Raw genomic sequence first — 20,217 nt, 5'->3', positions numbered from 1 at the left:
ATAAGGGAGGGACTTTCCTCGAGCTTTGATTTGTCGAGAACATCATCCGTGCGAGCAAGTCTTACAGTGCTCATTACCATAATGGGAAACGCAAAACAATGAGGAATCCCTCTGCCTTGTCAAACTGCTTGCTGGCGTACAGTTGTATTTAATGTGTTATCCACATGAATAACGTAGGTTTTGTCAGGCAACACTCTTAAGAATAATAAATACAAATAATAATGAATGACAGTAATTCACAATCACTTTGCTGGAACTTTATTTTGGATATTACATGATGACAGCAAAACTGAAATCATTTGATTTAAACTTGCAATTAGATCGGTTAATATTTATAGAGTTTTTAGACAAAATGTGTGTTCTAATTTAAGCTGCTCACTACAAGAACTCAATAGTCATCACTTTTAATGCACCTGTTGTAACCAATTATCCTCTTTGCAGTGGAATATATCTAAACCACCCTTACTGTAAACAACCTATTAAACAACCGAACACTTACTATCTAAAACATCTGTGTTTATGACACTAACATGTTCCTACTGATTCCTCTATATAAAAAAAGAAAAGATTAATAAACAACATAGCTTGCAACCGCTTCACATTACACTTTTAAATATGCATGCAAGAACATAAATCACATGATTTTTAACCTCCTATCTCATCAAAATAAACATGTTTTTACAATATAAAATAAAGAAGAAAGTCACATTATAAGAATACCACACACTAATCAGATTTGACCATACTTTGAAGGGAAAGATGCTTTAATGATGAGGAAAAGCATGTTATCTCTTTAAAGTTTCTGATTTGTGAAAATAATAAAAATCTGTCTCACTCCCTTTCTCTGAACCATGCTGAATATATAATAATATGGGTCCAGATAATTTTGGTCTGTAAAAGTTTTGGCCAAACATAAAAACAAAAACATGAGAATAAAAAAAGCCTTTGTTTCTTTGAATGATGTTTTGCTAGGATTGTTTAAAAAATATAATCTTAAAATATTTTAACAATGGCTTTAGTAAATTCTTAGTTTTGTTTTTCATATGTATTTTTTAAACAACAGGGCAACATGAGTTCTGAGACAAAATTTATTAACACAGCATTTGATTTATTCCTCTAAACAAACTGCTGAAAATCGGATAATGACTTTTGCTTGAAAGGTTACATGAAACACAAATATCTGCATAGATTTTAGAATATGTTCTTTTTGGTGTTACACAATTTTAGACTTCCTCATCTATGAAAGGGATGTCAAGGTCAGAAAATCGTCTTTTGCCCTGGTTGCATGCAGAGGAGGAGGTGGTGAGGGATTTGGGGACATCTTGGCTCTGGATGACACACATGGACTGGACATCTCGACGGGTGGCTGAACAGTTTTGGTTCTGGTCTTCAGTAGACTGTCTTCTTTCTGTTCTGGGATGAGGTGCTGGATCAGGGGGTTTAGCAGGTTCCTCTAGCCTGGGGCTTTTTAAAGTGCTCACTGAAATAGATGCTTTGGATTAGCCACTGGAGATCTCAAAACAGATAGACAACCTAAGTTTTATGACTGTTTGTCAATTATAGCTAAACTAAACAGACAAACATGCTTCTTATATCTAAAGTTAAAGCAGCAAAGCAAACTCATGGTTATAAACAGAAGGGGCCTGCCCATTACAAAAGATCTTTGGTCCCAAGGGCATTTTAAACAACTTAAAAAAAAATATTTGTTAATAAGTAACAACAATAGTAGGTAAAAAAACATCACTTCATACATTGGTCCAATCAAGAAACACCTTCCACATATAATTTTCTTTAATAATATATTTTTAATAATTATATAATATAAAAAAAATAAAGAAAAATATTTAGACACATCTTCAATTCTTCCAAAAATTTATCAATTCCTTTGCATTTGAGAAAGATAACATAAGCATACTTTTCAAGCAGAACATTCAACAAAAAGAAACTTGTTACAGTTTTAATTATAAAACCAAAGATATTTGGTTTAAAATTAAGACAAACACGTTTAAGTATTTTAGTTTTTAGTTGCAATCCCTTAGTTTGCAGAACTTCTTGACAACGTCTGGGCATAGAATCAACATGTTTCTGTAAACGCTGTGGTGAAAGTGACAGTTCGTCCAAACTAGAACATTTTCTTCATAGGTGCTCTCACCAGACAAGTAAAAAACAAAACCCAGAGGAAAATACTTTTTGGGGCAACTGTATATATATTTTTTATAATTATATTATATATTATATTATATGCCAGTACGGCCTCCATACAAATAAATGAGACACCCCTGGTTAGAGAGAGACAGCAAGTTATATAACTACACCAGCAAGAGCAGCAAATCCAAGACCTTTCTGATGCAGAGCATGCAAGACATCCAAGTGTTTAAAATGTTCTGTACCTCAGTACTAACCTTCTGTGTCCAAACCCACAAAATGATCTTCTAGAAGACTCTCAGAGCTGACTAATGACTCAGAGTCCAAGTTCTCTGCATCAGAGCTATCCTGGTCAAGCTCGGGCAGTCTGCTGGCCAAATCATTCCTACACCACAAAAAGAAGGTTTGAACTGAACAACAGAGTCATTGATCATCTAAGCACTGAGACTTAAACAAGCTCGGTGCACTTGGCGAGAAGTTGTTTAAGTTTGAATCAACATGCAAATGCTAAATAAAAAGATATCACTTTACAGTAAATGAATCACATTTAAAACAGAGTTTGTGGCCAATGGCAATTATGTATTTTTTACATATTAATGTACAGCGAAGATCACATTGAAATTCTGGGATTTAAAATCAACTTTGAACCTGAATATAAACACATTTTTGGGATTTAAAAAAGAGAAACATTGACTAAGAAAAATAAAGTATTGTATACTGTATATAATACATGTAATATACAGTATATTAGTCTGCACCATTTATAGGTCATTAATAAAATAAGCAAATTTGTGACAATGACAATGTTAACTCCATTAATTTGCATGAACAGATATCCTTGCTTCTATTGAAGCACACAAGATGCTCTTTGGAACATTCTCAAATTATGATGGCATAACATGGATCATCAGGTTTTGTCCATGCAGTCATTAAAACAAAGAAGGACAAACCAAATAAGAAATTCATGTACATTTCTCAATTCAAATTGTAATGCTGATCATATTATATAGGGATAAATGTATTAAACAATGCTAAAATTTCACAAGTGGACTCTTGTGTGCCACTGAATATATTCTGGAGAAAGATAACAAAACACCTGAAAGAAAAAGTAAATGTTATATGTTTCAACTCACTTCTCCTTCTTAATAGACTTGATCCGCTCAAGTAGGTTCTTTTCTATAACAGTGCTGTCCACTGAAGAGGCACTTGAATCCGATTTCGGCTGCTCAGATATCTAACAGACAATGAAATGATAACAGGTAAAATGACAGCCATGAGATGCCTTTAGCAAACTGGAATAGATTTACATTTTTGTTTTTAGCAAACAGACAGCTTTTAATCAGTGAAACCACATTACAAAATATTAGACTAGAAATGGCATACAAGCATAATTACTGAATACTGTATATTCACAGCTATTTTGGGGCCAGTGGTGGCTCAGCGGTTAAGGCTTTGGGTTACTGACCGCCAAAATACCACTGTTGGGCCCTGGGTGCTTTTTCATGTCTGACCCTGAGCTCTGACCCCAGCTTAATTGGGATATGCGAAAACAACTGCATTTCATTGGCACTGTACCTGTACTCTGCACAATGACAATAAAGTTGAATCTTAATCTTAATCTAAATGCTGTTGTTAGACATGATGCACAGCAGGGTAACTGTAACCCTTTAGCCATGATTAAATTCACAATATAGCATGGCCTAGACTGTCTTATTACTTCCATGAAACTGTTACTACTAAATGAAAATATTACGGCCACACATTTTTATTTATTTATTTTTTTACAAGTAAAGTCCCTGACATGTAAACTAAGGGTGTGACTTTAATGCTGTAATGACCAATCAGCATTCAGGATTGGATCTGTATTGTAGGGTCTGCTTTATAATGTTAATTTATAACTGTTGTAGTACAGTGACACTGTATTGACCTATTAGCAAATAGCACTGCAACTAATTATTTTATACTGCTATTTTTACAACAGCTTTTAAAGTAATAATACTTCACGTATAACAAAACTTAGTATGTGAAGTTTCTCTTACCGTGTTCTGTCTCCTGAGCTTGAGCTGATTAACTGCCATAGCCTCTGCATTTTCCAACTGCTGGATTTCTCCCATTTTCTGATTGAAACGCCTTGTTTGCTCATTAATAAGAATCTCCACACAGCTGCAGAAATAACAATAGCCATGAAGTCCAAATTTGAGGCAAAGCCACTGAATACAATTGTCAACATGTTAGTCTCATATTTTGACATCATCAACATTTAGCTTCTTAAATAAAATTGTATTTTTGAAACAATGTATTGCAATTTTTACTCCTATATTTATTATCTTTACTATAGTATGATACAGTGATAATTTAGTCACATCTGAAATCTGTCCCATGACAAACGAGTTTGGCTGAACTATGCTCATATGCAGTGACAACAACAAAATCCACACTAAAACAAAGAACCGTTTTTCAGTTTCAGTGTTGGTGAAGTATCTTTACTATTACTATCAATCACCAGTATCAAGTAAAACCAAACAAACAAGTCATAAATGAGGAAATCAAAGAAACAAATGTGATTCTCACAGAGTGGTCTTGTTTATATCTTTCATACTGAGGAAAGGGTCTGAAGAATCTGGGCAGCGTAGTATGCAGGGTGCAAACACTATTGCCAGGGCGTTAGCTGACATCCGATTATGAGCTTCTTCTTTTGCCACTCTAAATAAAAATTTATAAATAAGGCAAGCTGTGAGCAATGCACAGGATGTGTAATATTCAGCCCAGTCATATGCCGTTGTTCCTGTTTGAGATCCTTACTTCACAAGATGAAAAATAAGCCTTTCAAGAGTAGAGAAGTTTGGGCCAGGTAGTTCATCTAAGTTTCGGTAGATAGCACGCAACCGCTCGGATTCTTCAGGCAAATCTGGAAAAAAAGCGTTTGTTTCTTTCTAATATATGTGATATAAATGTTTAGCCTTTATACTTAAAATTGCATATGGCTAATAACCTACCAGCAGCATACAGGAAGTCATTATAGAGGCTGTATGTCATGAGTGGGTCGGGTAGTTCCCGTAGCCACTGTTTGACCAGGCCGGTGATGGTGTGGATGGGATAATTATCAAGGCAGACAGTCTGGGGTTCTGAGGGAAAAGAGAAACATCAACAAATAATAAAACCTGAAATATGAAAAAAGTTGATGAACAACATACAGAGGCCACAAAAGCTACGTTCACACCATAGCTGAATGTGACCCAAATCTGATTTTCTTCTCAAATCAGATTTTTTTGTAAGGCTGTTAACATGATATTTTAAAGGGTTAGAAAAATTATCCCATAATTTACTCACCCTCAAGCCATCCTAGGTGTATATGACTTTCTTATTTCAGCCAAATGCAATCTGAGTTATATTATAAAATATCCTGGCTCTTCCTAGCTTTATAATGGGAGTGAATGGTACCCAAATCATCAAATAATTTTTTTTCATCAAACAAAGTAATCCATACGGCTCCAGGGGGTTAATAAAGGCCTTCTGAAGTGAAGCGATGCATTTTTGTAAGAAAAATATCCATATTTATAACTTTATATACTATAATCACTGGCTTCCGGTCAAGGCTGTCCACATGTTCACGAGCGAGTTGAGTTCGTGTTCGTATGATGTAGGCGTAGCATTAGCTCCGGTGAGAAGTGATGAACACATATATGCATAACAAAAAACATGAACACTTTATTCTATAAACCTGTGTGATCCATTAATAGCTACGAATACAAACCATTTTGTATGGATAACATAGTGTTGATTTAGTGTGGGTTAAGTGCACAGTCTTGAACCCTTACTTCCAAGTGGCCAAGACTACAAGTGTGCTCAAGCTCAGGAGACAGAACACGGTAAGAGAAACTTCACATAATACGTTTTGATATACATGAAGTATGATTACTTTATAAACTGTTGTAAAAATAGCAGTATAAAATAAATCGTTCCAGTGCTGCTTACTAATAGGTCAATACAGTGTTTCGCTGCAGTATCCTGGTGAAATGAACACTAGAGGCGCAACAACATCTGTGTGGTTTAATCATTGTCACACAAATCACGAGTATAATTGCTGATTTTTGATTTGATAAAAACACTTATGATATCAAAACACTTTTACTTTAACGCATGATTTGAAAAATGACACATTTTAACATTTGTATTACAGACCCACCTACATATAAACACTTACTCCTGTGTGTTTAAATTGCTTGGTAGCTCACTTGATAGTGTTGGACTTTGGGCCCGATGACTGTGGCCGAGTCCAGCATGGAAGCGAAACAAAATGTCATGGTTGCTTCAGTTTGCATAAATTTGCATTTTAAAACACTATCGTTTGGGTTAAGTGTTGGTTAAGCTTAAGGATGTCTGTTTTGTTAAACTCTCATTTATCTTTGTGGACACTATTGGTCAGGTTTAGGGTAAAGTTTCAGGTTAGGGAGGTATTTCTTATTAAAACCAATCTGTCTATTACTGGAAAAAATGCTTTAGCCAATAGATACATGAATGCTACTCAAACTTGAGAAAATAAATAAATCTCAAAGTCACCAGAAATGAACACTTGTTGTCACAAAGATTCAACAATCTGAACAAGTTCAGGCTACATAGAGGGGACTGTTGCAGTGTTTCATATTATTCGAGATTGTAATGCACCAGGTGAGTTTCAGCAAATAAATGGTTAGTCAATGCTTTTTTCCCCTTATGATCTAGTGTACTAAGGGGCTGCCATGCCTTGTTAAAACTGTGTATGTTTACCCAGTACCCATACACAGTATCCTGTGTATGTTCACCAGGATACTGCAGCGAAACACTGTACTGACCTATTAGTAAGCAGCACTGGAACGATTTATTTTATACTGCTATTTTTACAACAGTTTATAAAGTAATCATACTTCATGTATATCAAAACGTATTATGTGAAGTTTCTCTTACCGTGTTCTGTCTCCTGAGCTTGAGCACACTTGTAGTCTTGGCCACTTGGAAGTAAGGGTTCAAGACTGTGCACTTAACCCACACTAAATCAACACTATGTTATCCATACAAAATGGTACCAAAATGGTACTGCTAAGAATGTTGCCAATATGCTTACATAAAATACAATTATACTAGGAGAAGATACTAGGAGAAGAAATGAGATAGTAAGCGATTTCGGGATCAGGTCGGGGCTTAAAATCTGACGACTTCGTTTGGGCCGGGTAGATTCGTCCCACACAGTCTCTGGTTCGGGTCGGGTTTAATTTTAAGGCCCATGCAGACCTCTAGGCAGATTTCTGTGTGTACCCTCATATTAAATCCTGCAGGTGCCCATGATGAGTACAAAACTTGCATAAATCTATCTCTACACGTAGTAAAATATGCACATGAAAAGATGGAGTCCAAACAAATCACTGAACCCAAATGTTGAGCCTTTAATTTTATTTTCTTGATGAATGCGTTAACTAGAAAAGATATGACTCGTCATTAAAAGTTTTAACCATAACATGCCTATACTGTATATGCCAGAAATCAAGTGCACAAATGACCATTGTTGAGTTAGAATGACGTTAAAATCACATTAAATCTGACCTGGCAGTTCGCACTGAAGGTACATTGGAAAAAATCAGTTCCTGTGTGCATACGATTTATTTTCACATCTGAAAATGTCAGATTGAAAGTGATTTGGGCTACTTTCAGCTGCTATGTGAATGTAGCCAAAAGTATTTGGACACTTAAGCCAATCTTAAATGTACAAATGTCTTAGCAATATGTTATAAAATGAAAACTAAGTGTGATTTATTTAACAAAATAAAGCACAAACACACTTTTCAAGCTAAACATTTCAGAAAAATAAGTTTGCTAGGTTTCAAATTATAAAACAATAGGCATTTAACCAGACACTTTCTGGTTGTCAAACTTTCCAGAACTTGTCAAAAATGTAACTACTTTTGTTTTTACTTTGCAAAGTGTGAGCTTAGGGGAAATTCACACATGTACTAAATTGACCTTTGGACATGTTGATTAAAAGTAATTGCAAAAATGGTAAAGAAACGAGAAGTTAATTCTGAGAAAAGGTCAAAAGCTAGTTTTTTTTGTCCACTGTACTTTCTATGAGGATGTCCCTGTCCTCTAATCCTAGATAAAGATTTAATAAGTCATATAATTACCTTTCTCGAGTATGTGGTGAAGCTCTTTGGCTCTGCAGGCGGAGCCTGACTTGCGGTAGATGCCCTCCATGTACAGTCCCTTCATTTCAACATGTACTAGCATCTTCTCCATGACAAAAGGCACACAGTCAGCTGTGCGGGCAAGGACGCACATAGGTACACCAAAGTGAAGAGTTTGGTGATGCTCACCCTCTTTCTGAAGAATGGAAACATACAAATAAATAAATCAATGTGCATGCAAAAGCATAACTTAGCTCACCCACATGTTGAACATGAAGTATGATGGAACACAAAAGGAGATGTTATGGCATAATGTTTGACAGTCAAAAAGGACAGAATTTACATTTTTGAGTGAACTATCCCTTAAAGGTGCTTTTTGCCTTTTTTTGAGCAGGACAGCTATCTCCTATTGTGTTCTATGGAGAAAATAACATCAAACATATTTTGAGTGAAATGAGGATGTACAGTAATGTGGCAGCAGTGCTCACCTTCCTGGCACAGTGAGCTGTGCAATATATCATTATCTTGCTAAGACACTTCTTGTGACACACCATTTTACAAGCTGAAACAGAATAACACAGTATGAAGTACCACTAAATCCTTGGCAATTTGCACTGGTCAGGGAGGAAGATGATGAATACTTACAACTGCACATGAAGGCCTTTTCCATGCCCCATATGAACGAGTTGCACTGGTCACATGATTGCATAATGGTCACCTGGTATGTACTAAATAAGTGACTCAGTGGGCTGTCAGGCTTACCAAGAGACAAAGTAAAAGAACAAGTTTTATTTTAGAAAAGTGCAACAAATATTTTATATTATATATCACATTTATTGTTTTTTCAAGGTCACTAAAACAGCTTACACATATATCTCTTTTAGATTTTCTTCGAGTCCTTTCCTTAATCTGGAAGAGAGGCAAAAAATGTAATCTCAAAGAAAATGGGCACTAGGCCCACATGAAATCTGCACAATAATTTGTTTATATTCTGTGCTAATTTAGAGGTAAAATCTTCAAAATTATGTGAAATGGATTTAAAATGGTAGTGTTAAATAGAGCTTAAACTTCTACACTCAGGATTTCCACACCTTTTGACCACTGAATTTCCATTACTTTTCCAGTTGTTTGAGCATACTGCATAAGGATTTTTTTCGAGACCACAAAGAACAGTTTCAAGCCGATTAAATATTTAACATTTTATGACAATGGGATCCCTGTAGACTCTTACTGGTAGCCTTCAAAATAACATTATGATACAGAAAAAAAATAACCACACAAGTGGTAGGAGATGTGAGGTATTTTGTGAATGCTTTCTGTGGAATTCTGCAGGTGCAGATTCCATGCAGGCCTGGTGATAACTATCCTTATACCTCAAACATTTAAGCTTCTGTGGAAACCTTTGTAGATTTTAAATTACCTTACAAGGCTCTGCCTCCAGTCGTTTGAGCTCTCCCCTGATAAATCCATCCAGAACTGACTGGAAAAGGTTGACCACCAGTGGCACCTCACATGCTTTCTTCAGTCCTGCCAGATAGGATACCTTCATCTGGTAGCCTGTCATCAGAGTTTTATAGCCGATATTTGGATTCTGTTGGGCACAGACAGAAGATTTTTTCAATGTTTGCTAAAAAGATTTGATATGGTCTTGAAAAGCTGTTCCATCAGATTTCTCATTACCATTCGGTAAAGAGCAACAGTGGGGTAAAGTTAAAAATAAGCAGGGCAGATGCACTTACTGAGATGGAGTACATGCTTTTAATGGTGTCTCTGAACTGCGTGGTGGCTGTGAGAAAGATTTTTTCAGTCTCGGATAGTTCCTTTGTGCGGGTGCTTAGATCATTCATCTGTATTCCACATCACAACAACAGATTAAGTACTTAAAAGTACTACTACTTTCAACAAACTTTATTTCTATCATGGAACACAAAATTAAATGTTTGTCAAAACCTCAGTCACCATTCACTTTTTTTCCATACAATGAAAATGAATGGTGACCGAGGCTTTCATTCTGTTTAAAAGCTTCTTTTGTGTTGCACAGAAAAAAAAGAAAGTCATACAGGTTTGGAAGAACATGCAGGTGAGTAAATAATGACAGAATATTCATTTTTGGGTTAGCTATCCATTTAAAATCAAAGCAACCCTCAAATAGCTATCGAGGAATATGAAAATGTACAACACAAACCTGATTGCCCAAGAACTCATCCAGGTGGCGGAGTTCATTACTGTCAGTGATCTCTCGGTCCAGTGATGCGTTCCATTGCTCCTGGACACGAGTAGCTCTGCTGATTTTAATGGTGCGGTTGCGACGGGCTCCAGGAATAGTGGCTGAGCTTTTGGCATGTGAAGAAGAAGAGTGAGAGGCACTGGCTTTTGGCCCAAAGAGACCAGAGAGAGAAAGAAAGAAAGAAAAAGGGGTAAGACCACGCAATTGAAAAGTATTCATTTAAAAAAATACTATAACTTTTTGTTCTATGTATTGCATGCTGGGTTCTGTGTGAAAAAAATAAAAATAAAATCACCTTGCTCATATCCTTCTGCCAATGTTTTTGCCATGGTAATATTTCCATCCTGGGGCGTCAGACGCTTCTTAAAAAGTTTTAGGATTCCCCGCCTAGAACATACAAAGGGAAAAAAGTAATTAAATCACAATGTAAGCAATGGGTCTCAATTCTGATTCATCAATAATTATTCCAAATTTAACAGAATAATTTGGAACAAACGATATACAACTGTATATATTATTATAATAAGAAATGAAATAATCAAGTGACCCTACAAAGTGTTATTTCCGAGTTACAAAAAATTACTATTGCGGATATTATTGCGGATAATTTGGGATACAGTAAGTTCTGGAAATGCATCCACTGGGCCTATATAAAAGGTGTTAATAGTGAATGTGGCCCATTGTGTTTACACTTAAATATATTTTAGCTGTAGCTCACCTGGTAGAGCGTGGCACTAGAAACAGCAAATTTATGGATTTGAGTCATAGGTAACACACATATTGATAAAAACGTATACCGTGTTTGCAATTTAAGTCAATGCATTAATGTAAATGCATTTTTAACATTTAATTACAATTTTTTAAATATCAGCTGTGTCCTTAATATTTCAAGGTAAGAACTATAACAGCCATTGTATGTGGTATCATTCTGATGAAAAAGTGCTGATCACCTTTCTGGTATGATGGATGGTGCAGGTCTCTCCTCACTTGTTCTCCTTCCTATGCAACTCATTGACATATCAGCTTCCACAGGTGACTGGATCTGAAAGCCCCAAACATGTTGGAGAGTTACATCAACCACAAGGAGGGAAAAACAATATAAGTGAGAATGATTATCAACTTGCAAAGACAGGCAGTTCACTCAAATTCTGATCAGTTTGTTACCTATAGTCCCACTATGCATTCAAATCAATAAACAAGCAGCAAGACTACTATCAAGCAGGTGCAAAACAGTTTAGGTGAGTAGATGTGTATTTTTATGACCAAAATGTTCATTGATAGTAAGACAGATTCATCGTGCTTGTCATTTTCTCAAATTAGTACTACCACCAGCATTAGATCTCCCACACTGCATACACAAATCCCTGTTGACCTTCTTTACTATGGGTTACTAAGAAATTACATTTCATCAATATTTAATTTTGCAGTCCATAATGTATTGCACAGTCAAGTCTTGTTAAAGTCTTCATAAAATCTGTTAATGATAATGATTGCTCTTCGGAGCCACAGTATCCACCGATCATACTGTTTAAAAATAGGAAACTAAAACCTCACAAAATAAATACTGGGGCTGTTACAGCCAGCATCCAATAATGAATAAGTGGCAACGTACACATTGCTGCTAAATACGCTGGTCACTCCCCTTTTAATGCTTAATCCTGTTTTAAACACTCACAAAATAATAATTTAGGGGATTCACACCTACAATAAATGTGGTTGTCAAAAAACGTCACAATTTTTATTTATTTTTTTATCTGTTTTGAATACTATTCTGATGCTCGTGAAACTTTGCAATATGGCACTTTTCGTACCACTGTCTCCTTAAGATGATTCGCTTATGTTTTCCTCTTTGGATAAATATATATATATATATATACACACACTAGTAAACATTAAGAGACCACTCCAAATGTTTCTTAAATCAGCATCTCTACATGTATGGCAGCCTTTCCATTCCAGTGTTTGTTGAATTCCTGCTTGAATTTCTGAGCCAGCAATGGAATAAAATCACCCAAAAGCAATGTGAAAGACTGGTGGAAAGAGTGCAAAGACACATGAAAGCTCTGATTGAGGGTTATTCCACCAAATGTTGATTTCTGAACTCTTCCTAAGTTAAAACATTAGTATTGTGTTTATAAATTAATATACCACAGTTAGTTACAGTCCTCAAATCTGATTGGACACGAGACGTTCCATGAGTACTGATGGTCTCACACCATCAGCACTCGGACGCTTCACTGTGTGATTCCCTCCGCTTGTGTTCGTGCCTTTCTAAACTAAAGTGTAAGAGCAGTGCAGATGTGTTAAGAGCTACTGTGTATGTCTCTTTACATGCAATTTTTTACAACAGCACTTCATGATCGCTTGTATTACTTCTACACTTCAAAAGCTAGGAAATAGCTTTAAACGAATAACTTCAGCATTACGGCTCATCACAGCAGAGAGACACAACAGACTGGTTAATTACACAAACTCAAGGAGCTTACCACTTACCACTCTTTCCACATTGGAGAGGACATACTGTTTAAAATGGTGGAGAAGTTTGCAGTTTCTATATTGAATGACTCCATGTGCTCCAACATCAGTCCACTGCGAGGACGTGCTAGCTGGCATTTGTGTTTGTAGTGATTGCGGGTGTGAATAAACTATGATATTTGAACCTGATTAGGTGATAACCTGTGTCTGCTGATGTAGTTATCAATGATAACAGAATATTTGTATCTAATATAAGTAGCTAAGAAGTTTTCTTCATGTTTAACAAAAAAAAGATGCAATGAAAGGGCATTGTGACTGATGTTTAAGTAGACTGTGTTTGTTTATTGTTGTGAATAAGTGTAAGCTCAGATAAAATTTTATGGCCAATGTATGCAGAAAGCCAAGTAAATCAAAAGGATTCACATACTTTTTCCTGAAATAGTATTTGATTAAACAGTCAGATCAGTGCTGGGTTATTTTTACACAGTACCTCATTTATAGATGATAAGGAGGTGTCTGACTCTGAAGAGCTCATCCTAGACACATTATCCAGGGACTGAGAGATGCCACATTTCCTAAGATTAAATTGAACAATAAAAAAAACAGCATGATAAAACTATTCTAGCAACAAAACTATAAGCTGGGCCTGTTTATCCTAAGTCACTTCAAGCAACTTGATGGATCAGATTGTTATTCAGTTGGATATGCTAATTACACATCTGATCACATACAGTATATAAAATAAAAACCCACACTACATGCAAAATGTAACATTTCCATGATCTTTCTGCACTTGTTGTGGCTCTTAAAAACTACTGCAAAAACTGTGATGTAGTTACTAAGATGAGGTTTATTATTTAATTCTAGCAGACTTTGCCCTGTGTGTGTGTGTTTCCACTCAGGGCTTGCTGAAGGCAAGATTCACGCAAGGTAAGCTTGTCAGTGATCAGTTTCATTTTTGAAGAAAGTTCTGTCTCTCCTACAATGCATCTGTGTTTCTTAATTTTCTATTCGTTATAATTAGGTGAAACCTATTTAAATGTCTGGTTATGCCAAGAACAGCAGGTGGCTAAATTTCTTTGACAATTGTAGTACAAAAGGGCTGTTACATGCTGCATTTTCTGTATATTGACATTGTTTCGTTAAAGGGGAATACGTGGCCTGAAAAACCAGATGCATTTACACTTGGCCAAGTCACATTTGATATGCACAAAAATTAGGATTGTTATCTGTCTTGAACGCATCTAGTAGGGAATTTACAACTGCTGTTTTCATGATAGGATAGTTATTCGATCAGTAACACTGCATGAAGTGACCTAATGTAAATACCCCCCAAATTAGGGTTCATGTAAAATACAACTCTTACCATAAACCCACTGTCCTTTTGCTTTGAATTTGCATGAGCTCAGGACTGATTTGGTCCATGAGTGCTGCTTCACTGTTTCTCTCCTTCCATTTCTCGGGCTTCTCCCTCAACCTGGCTGCCTTGTTCTCATGCTGTAGCTTTACAGTATTGTGAACCTCATCAGAGCCACTCAGGCTCATGTTCACTGGAAGCGAGACAGGCCGAGGGAGGGCTGCAGGAGATGGCTTAATTTGCTTCCCACCATTGACTTTGGGTTTCTCTGCGCTACCAGGAGTAGGCTGTATTGTGACCTTAGACTTGGTCTCTGTGCTTAACTGTGGGGTAATTTCCTTTGTCTTCTGTCCTTCTGCAGGTCGATATTCAGGAAGTTGAGGTCGGGGCTTTGTCAGACTTAAGAGAGGACATGGCTTTGGCTCCATCTTCTTCTCCTCCATCCTTTCCTCCTTGTTCAAATGGCCCTTTTCTAACTGACCTCTGAAATTATGATAAAAAAAAAAATCACTAAATTCCCTTTATTTAAAAGTGGAAGTTTTACACACTACCTAAAAAGAATGCAAAATTGTTTATTTCAAAGACATTGTGTATGTAATGTTATACAGCTTTTTTAAAGTAACACATTATAATAAGGATCTATTAATTAACATTACAATGAATATTTTTTATAGCATTATTAATCTTAGTGAAAGTTAATTTACAAATACTGTATATTGTTCATTGTTATTTTCTATAGTTCATAATGCATTAAAAGTTGCATGCGTTAAACATTACTGTAAAAAACATTTTAGTATATGTATGTATTGACATTCACCAAGATTAATAAGTGCTGTAAAAGTTTTGTTCATTATTAGTTAATGTTATCTAATGTTGATGAATAAAACATTATTGCAAAGTGTTACCCAAAGAAATGTGGAGCAACTTGGACATACGTCTGCTCTTTGAGTTTTTCTCTCTGCTTCAGGTAGACCTCTCTTTCCTTGGAACTTCGCCATGCCATCTGGATCACAGCAGCAGCCCTGCATCGGTGGAACTCACGGAAACTACGCCACGATCGCTGAGGGTTGAGAGGTTAAAAATCTGCTCAGGTACATTATGGTTTAGTATGTACCTAATCATTTTCCCAACTGAAGACTCATTAATACATCTAAAACATTTCAAATTTGAATTAGAATTAAAGGAATCGTTCACCCCAAAATGAAAAATCTCTCATAATTTACTCACCCTCATGTATTTCCAAACCCATATTTCTTACTTTCTTCCGTGGAACACATACAGAGAAATATGGAAAAATGTACCAACCTCTAATTTCAAGTGAATGTGAACTTGGGCTGTGGAGCTCAAGGGCAAGATTATTCAATGAATAACGACTAAAATTAAGTTTTTTTCACAAGTTGTATGGACTACTTTAATAATTTTATGTTGCGGTTTTGTCATTTTAACTGGACAGCTTGATTCCTCATTATATAGAAAAGAGTTAAACATTCTTCAACATTTCTCCTCTTTTTTCCACGAAAGACAGTAACAACATGATGGTCAGTAAATGATGACATAATTTTTTTCTTTGGCTGAAATATTCCTTTAAGACACACTGTTAGTTTGATATATTGTCTGTCAGAAGAGGTTTCGTGGCCTCAGTGCAGCCACACAAATAGTACCTGTATGGTTATAATTCCTTCCCTCTTGCGCAAATAGTGCTTCCTTGTCAAACATGCACGGAACCATCTCTGCAGGGTGATGATGTGCTGCATCACTTCCTTATGAAGTGTTTCCTGGAGTTTTTGCCTTTCTGCCTCTTTCAAGAACAGCTGGGAAAAAAAAATTGAAAAACAAATTGGTTGGAAATGAATTACAAAATTCAGATGCCGAGTCTTTCTTCAGTGAAATGTAAGACAAACCTTGGTTCGGCCAATCTGAAAACTGGTACTGGGTAATCCCATTTTCCTCAGCAAGTTAGCGATTTCTTCTTGAGGTGTTGACATTTCCTTAGGCAGCAGCACTCTGAAATGATCTGTAAACTCCTTCAAGTAAAAAAAAACATTAAACATGCCTTTAAAAACAATATTTGAAAGACATTTGTATCCATGGTCCAGCATACATATACACTAATATTAATAATAGGGCTGTGTCATGGAAAACTCCCCTGGGGAGATTATATTCAGGAGACCAGAGACTGAGAATTAATAAGCATGCACCCTTTATTATCTTCACATGTGAGGGCTGTCAATCAATACAAAATGTATTCAAATTAATTACTTAATATTCTAATTAATTAATTCAATAAAATCCAAATAATCCACACATCAAAATTTGCTGAGAAATGCCCCAAATGAAGATCATTCAAAATCATTATTATGTCAGAGGAATAAATCATTGAACAGACACAAATAGGCTTTAGAAGTCAAAATAGTGTTTGTTTTCTTTACATATCATTGAACATAAGCCTATTACTGGCCTACAATCCACAATGAGTTATTTTTGCAATCAAGTTTGTCAATCTATCAAAAGGTGGACTTATTGGCAGTTCACACAGAATCATTTTTTGTCATTTAATGTAAATAAGAAAATGTAATAAAATGAATTAGGGAATTAATGTATGGTTCAGGGGGCTTTATTAAATGCTATACATTTTTTTTGTCATAAAAAAAAAATCTTACTAAATGAATGTTAATACAACAGCCTTAATTAATACATACTCACTTAAAAAAAAAAAAAAAACTTTTACCTACTACATTACCTTGAAAGTAAATTTGGCTCCATACCCAGACCTCCTTATCCGAACTGTTTGTAACATGCCTGTGTACCTCAGCTGCTGAAGGACTAGAGCATCATCAAAGTGCATTTCCCTCTGTAAACACGCACAAAAAAAAGATTCTTCACTTGTTCTTCACCCAATATATAGATGAGGGATACATTTACAGTGCTTCCCCTCCACTATACCTTATCTCCATTAGATCTGATGCAGCGAACAAAGAACGGTTCTGCCTTCCTCAGGGTTTCCAGCAGCTTGTTTAGAGATGCCTAAACCGAATAAGATATGAAAGCATGTGACTCATTGATTTGTCCATCAGCATCCATTAAACCCCTGCAAATTATATAGAAGCTTCTATACAGCTCAGGGGTCCGAAACCTTTTATCTAATTTACAGCTACCACAAAAATGGCTTTCATGCAGAGATGGAACAACTGATCCTTGAACCCCTGATGAAGGAGCTTATGTTTACCACACAAAGATAATAACATTTTACCTGGAACTGAGCGTTGATGCTTGGAGGTTTCTTTTTAGTGTGTAGATGGAGCAGAGACCTGGTCGCACGGTTGTGCTGCGTAAGGCCCATGATGAGTTTCAGAGATTGTGAATCTATGAGGTTCTGCATAGAAAGTAACAGAGAATCACTTTAAGTGCAGACACTAACATTAAAAAGAAAAACTATACATTTTGAGTGGTATTGAACATCTCGCCAACATGTTGGTAGGGTTTTCTGGGTAGTTGGTGTCTTAGTATCTTAGAGAATTGCTAGGTTGTTCGACTCGTTTAATCAAAGAGCATTAAAATAAAGTGTGAAAGTGAAGAAATTAGGACAGAAATATTATACGATTTTAAAATAAAAAAAGGTAAAAATTCTAAGTATTTAAACAATCATTTTTAAAAGATAATTTTTCATGTCATTCATAAGTTTTTGAAATCTTAAATGGAAAGCATATATCCCTATTTTATTATTAGATTTATATATTTGAAGTTAAAAATGAAATATGACCATTTCTACGACAGTTAATCATGAAAGTCCTAAAAGAGACAATTATTTGTTTCACAATTAATCGACAGCCAAATTTCATAATTGTGACAGCCCTAGCTGACAGAATGTCCAGATTTGTAATCTAGGCAAAGGATGGTCAGTTTGAGCTAAAATATGAAACAGATTTATTTGTTTAACATTTGTTGGTCACTATGTAATTCCCAGCTCCATCTGTATAATTTTATACTTTAGTATTATTATGAACTGGGGTGGACTCGGAACACAAATTGGCCCTGTGGTAATGTGTTTTGCTCTCCCATATTGCGGCCCCCTTTGGCATATCGCGGCACTGTTTATCGAGGCCCACTTTGGCATATCTGCAGCCCTGTTTCGTGGCTGGCCCACTGGGAAAAGTCCTGGTTCTCCCGATGGCCAGTCTGCCTCTGTTCTGAAATCTAGATAAAAGTAATAATACACGATGAGTAGTTATGTCCAAACGTTTGACGGGTAGTGTAAATTCATGGGATTTTTTTTTCGGCTTTTGTTTTGCTTGTTAAATCCGATCTTAAAGTAATTGCACACCCCTTCTCTACAAGCAGCACATTTTGAGTTATCATTCATGTTTGAAGCCCAAAAGGGTTGTGCCAGTTTAATACTGTTATAAGTTATGCCAAAGCTTAATACCAAGTATGAGCAATCATAAATACTGTAGCAAGCACCACTAAAACAACAAGGATTTATGCTTCATTGGTTTACCTTAGGAATCAGCTGCTTGTGTCTGTTTGGCCTGTTCTTCCTAGAGAGTGGCAAGATGAAAGTTAGAAGTAAATAAAAAAATACTTGGTTAATCAGAGTAGAATAACAAAGAGCAAAATTTTCCATTAGCTTTTTCCAAATTAAATAGCACATAACATGCACAAGCTGAAACAGAAAGCAGAGGTGTAGCCACATAGAGATGCTGACAGAACATGTGTCCCACTCACTGAGAGAATATACGGGACTTCCTCATAGAAATTGTGGACAGACGCAACTTGTGAGGAACTTCACCACCATTCTGCTTAATGGTGTGGATGACTTTGGCATGCAATTCCCTGATTCACCCCATCCCCGAATGCAGAAATGATTAGAGAGGATATAAATATACTATAAACATTATAAAATAAAGAGATTGAGTAAATGATGGTGAGTAAATGATGACATAAATTTCATTTTTGAGAGATCTATCCCTTTAAACCAGCCTTAAGTGGTCAGCTGGTCTCCCAATCCAGCAAATTAGGTTAAACTGGTCTGTTTTGCTGTGTTTAGAGGCGTTTTGGGCTCTTGTCATCTGGCCGGGCTGGGAGAGCATCCTCAACACCTTAGGTTGGTTTAAGGAGGTCTTTTCAGCAGGATAATCAGTGAAATCACCCATTCACAAATAAAAAAGAAACCTGTTAGACTGTTTATTCACAGGAAGAAATCATCATTAAATAGAGATTAACCCCAAGGTACAGTTTATGAAGTGCAAACAAAGTTCCTCGATCAACGGTTTGACAATGAAGGTGAACTTGCTTCTTATTTTCAAACGAAGCAAAGATGTCCTCAAATACTTCAAGTGGTCCCTCTTCAGACCGGTCAAAGGAAAAGTCGATCAAAGATGTCTGGCTGCAGAGACCAAAAAGCAGTTATCAGCAGCTATGGACATTTTTTGTGAATCAAACACATTTTTTGTAAAAAAAACTAGGGCTGTCAGCGTTAATGCATAAATCGCGATTAGTTAAAAACAATCCATAACGCGTTATTTTTTTTAATCGCATTTCAAGGAAGGCCTTTTTGTCCCTTTGACTAGCCCGTAGTCAGCCCCTTTGGTTTGTGAAGCGGTAAAAGGTGATGGATGGAAAAAGTACAACCGGATTTTTAAACAGCCTGTTTAACTTTAAAAAAAAATCAGACGGTTCCGTTGACAACACTAAGGTACAATGCAGCATTTGTTTCAAGGAGTTCAGCTACCATCGGAGCACGTCAAGTCTAAGTTACCACCTCCAGGCAAAACACCCCGGTGTTTCACCTGACGCCTCCCCGCCAAGCAAGCTGCAGCCTCGCCAAAGAACTATTCCTGAGTGCGGGCGTCGCAGCAGAC

General features: G+C 36.2%; 1 protein-coding gene across 5 annotated transcripts in view; it reads right to left on the bottom strand.

The window, feature by feature from the left end:
• Positions 1-248: 248 nt before the first annotated feature.
• The window catches only part of myo9b (myosin IXb), a 42,674-nt gene continuing 22,705 nt past the window's right edge, over positions 249-20,217 (bottom strand). For 2 of the 5 annotated variants that reach the window (XM_052128468.1, XM_052128472.1), the window contains 27 exons: positions 19,650-19,742; positions 19,082-19,189; positions 18,855-18,894; positions 17,610-17,732; positions 17,303-17,383; positions 17,100-17,210; positions 16,261-16,383; positions 16,021-16,170; positions 15,265-15,419; positions 14,369-14,842; positions 13,493-13,577; positions 11,478-11,569; positions 10,823-10,914; positions 10,486-10,670; positions 10,040-10,147; positions 9,721-9,891; positions 9,168-9,209; positions 8,946-9,057; positions 8,789-8,862; positions 8,301-8,496; positions 5,142-5,270; positions 4,948-5,053; positions 4,717-4,848; positions 4,185-4,308; positions 3,279-3,379; positions 2,403-2,530; positions 249-1,480 (listed from right to left, as the gene is read on the bottom strand). In XM_052128468.1, coding sequence (XP_051984428.1) covers positions 1,224-1,480; positions 2,403-2,530; positions 3,279-3,379; positions 4,185-4,308; positions 4,717-4,848; positions 4,948-5,053; positions 5,142-5,270; positions 8,301-8,496; positions 8,789-8,862; positions 8,946-9,057; positions 9,168-9,209; positions 9,721-9,891; positions 10,040-10,147; positions 10,486-10,670; positions 10,823-10,914; positions 11,478-11,569; positions 13,493-13,577; positions 14,369-14,842; positions 15,265-15,419; positions 16,021-16,170; positions 16,261-16,383; positions 17,100-17,210; positions 17,303-17,383; positions 17,610-17,732; positions 18,855-18,894; positions 19,082-19,189; positions 19,650-19,742 — 3,592 coding nt within the window. In that variant the 3' untranslated portion in view covers positions 249-1,223. Of the gene's footprint in view, positions 1,481-2,390; positions 2,531-3,278; positions 3,380-4,184; positions 4,309-4,716; positions 4,849-4,947; positions 5,054-5,141; positions 5,271-8,300; positions 8,497-8,788; positions 8,863-8,945; positions 9,058-9,167; positions 9,210-9,720; positions 9,892-10,039; positions 10,148-10,485; positions 10,671-10,822; positions 10,915-11,477; positions 11,570-13,492; positions 13,578-14,368; positions 14,843-15,264; positions 15,420-16,020; positions 16,171-16,260; positions 16,384-17,099; positions 17,211-17,302; positions 17,384-17,609; positions 17,733-18,854; positions 18,895-19,081; positions 19,190-19,645; positions 19,743-20,217 lie in introns of all 5 variants that reach the window. The other 3 variants (XM_052128469.1, XM_052128471.1, XM_052128470.1) reach the window with 3 other exon arrangements.

Source organism: Xyrauchen texanus, chromosome 6, assembly GCF_025860055.1.
Source record: "Xyrauchen texanus isolate HMW12.3.18 chromosome 6, RBS_HiC_50CHRs, whole genome shotgun sequence".
In the NCBI taxonomy this organism is placed as follows: Eukaryota; Metazoa; Chordata; class Actinopteri; order Cypriniformes; family Catostomidae; genus Xyrauchen; species Xyrauchen texanus.
Note: the sequence above shows the minus strand (reverse complement) of the source record. Positions and strands in the feature narration are given on the sequence as shown.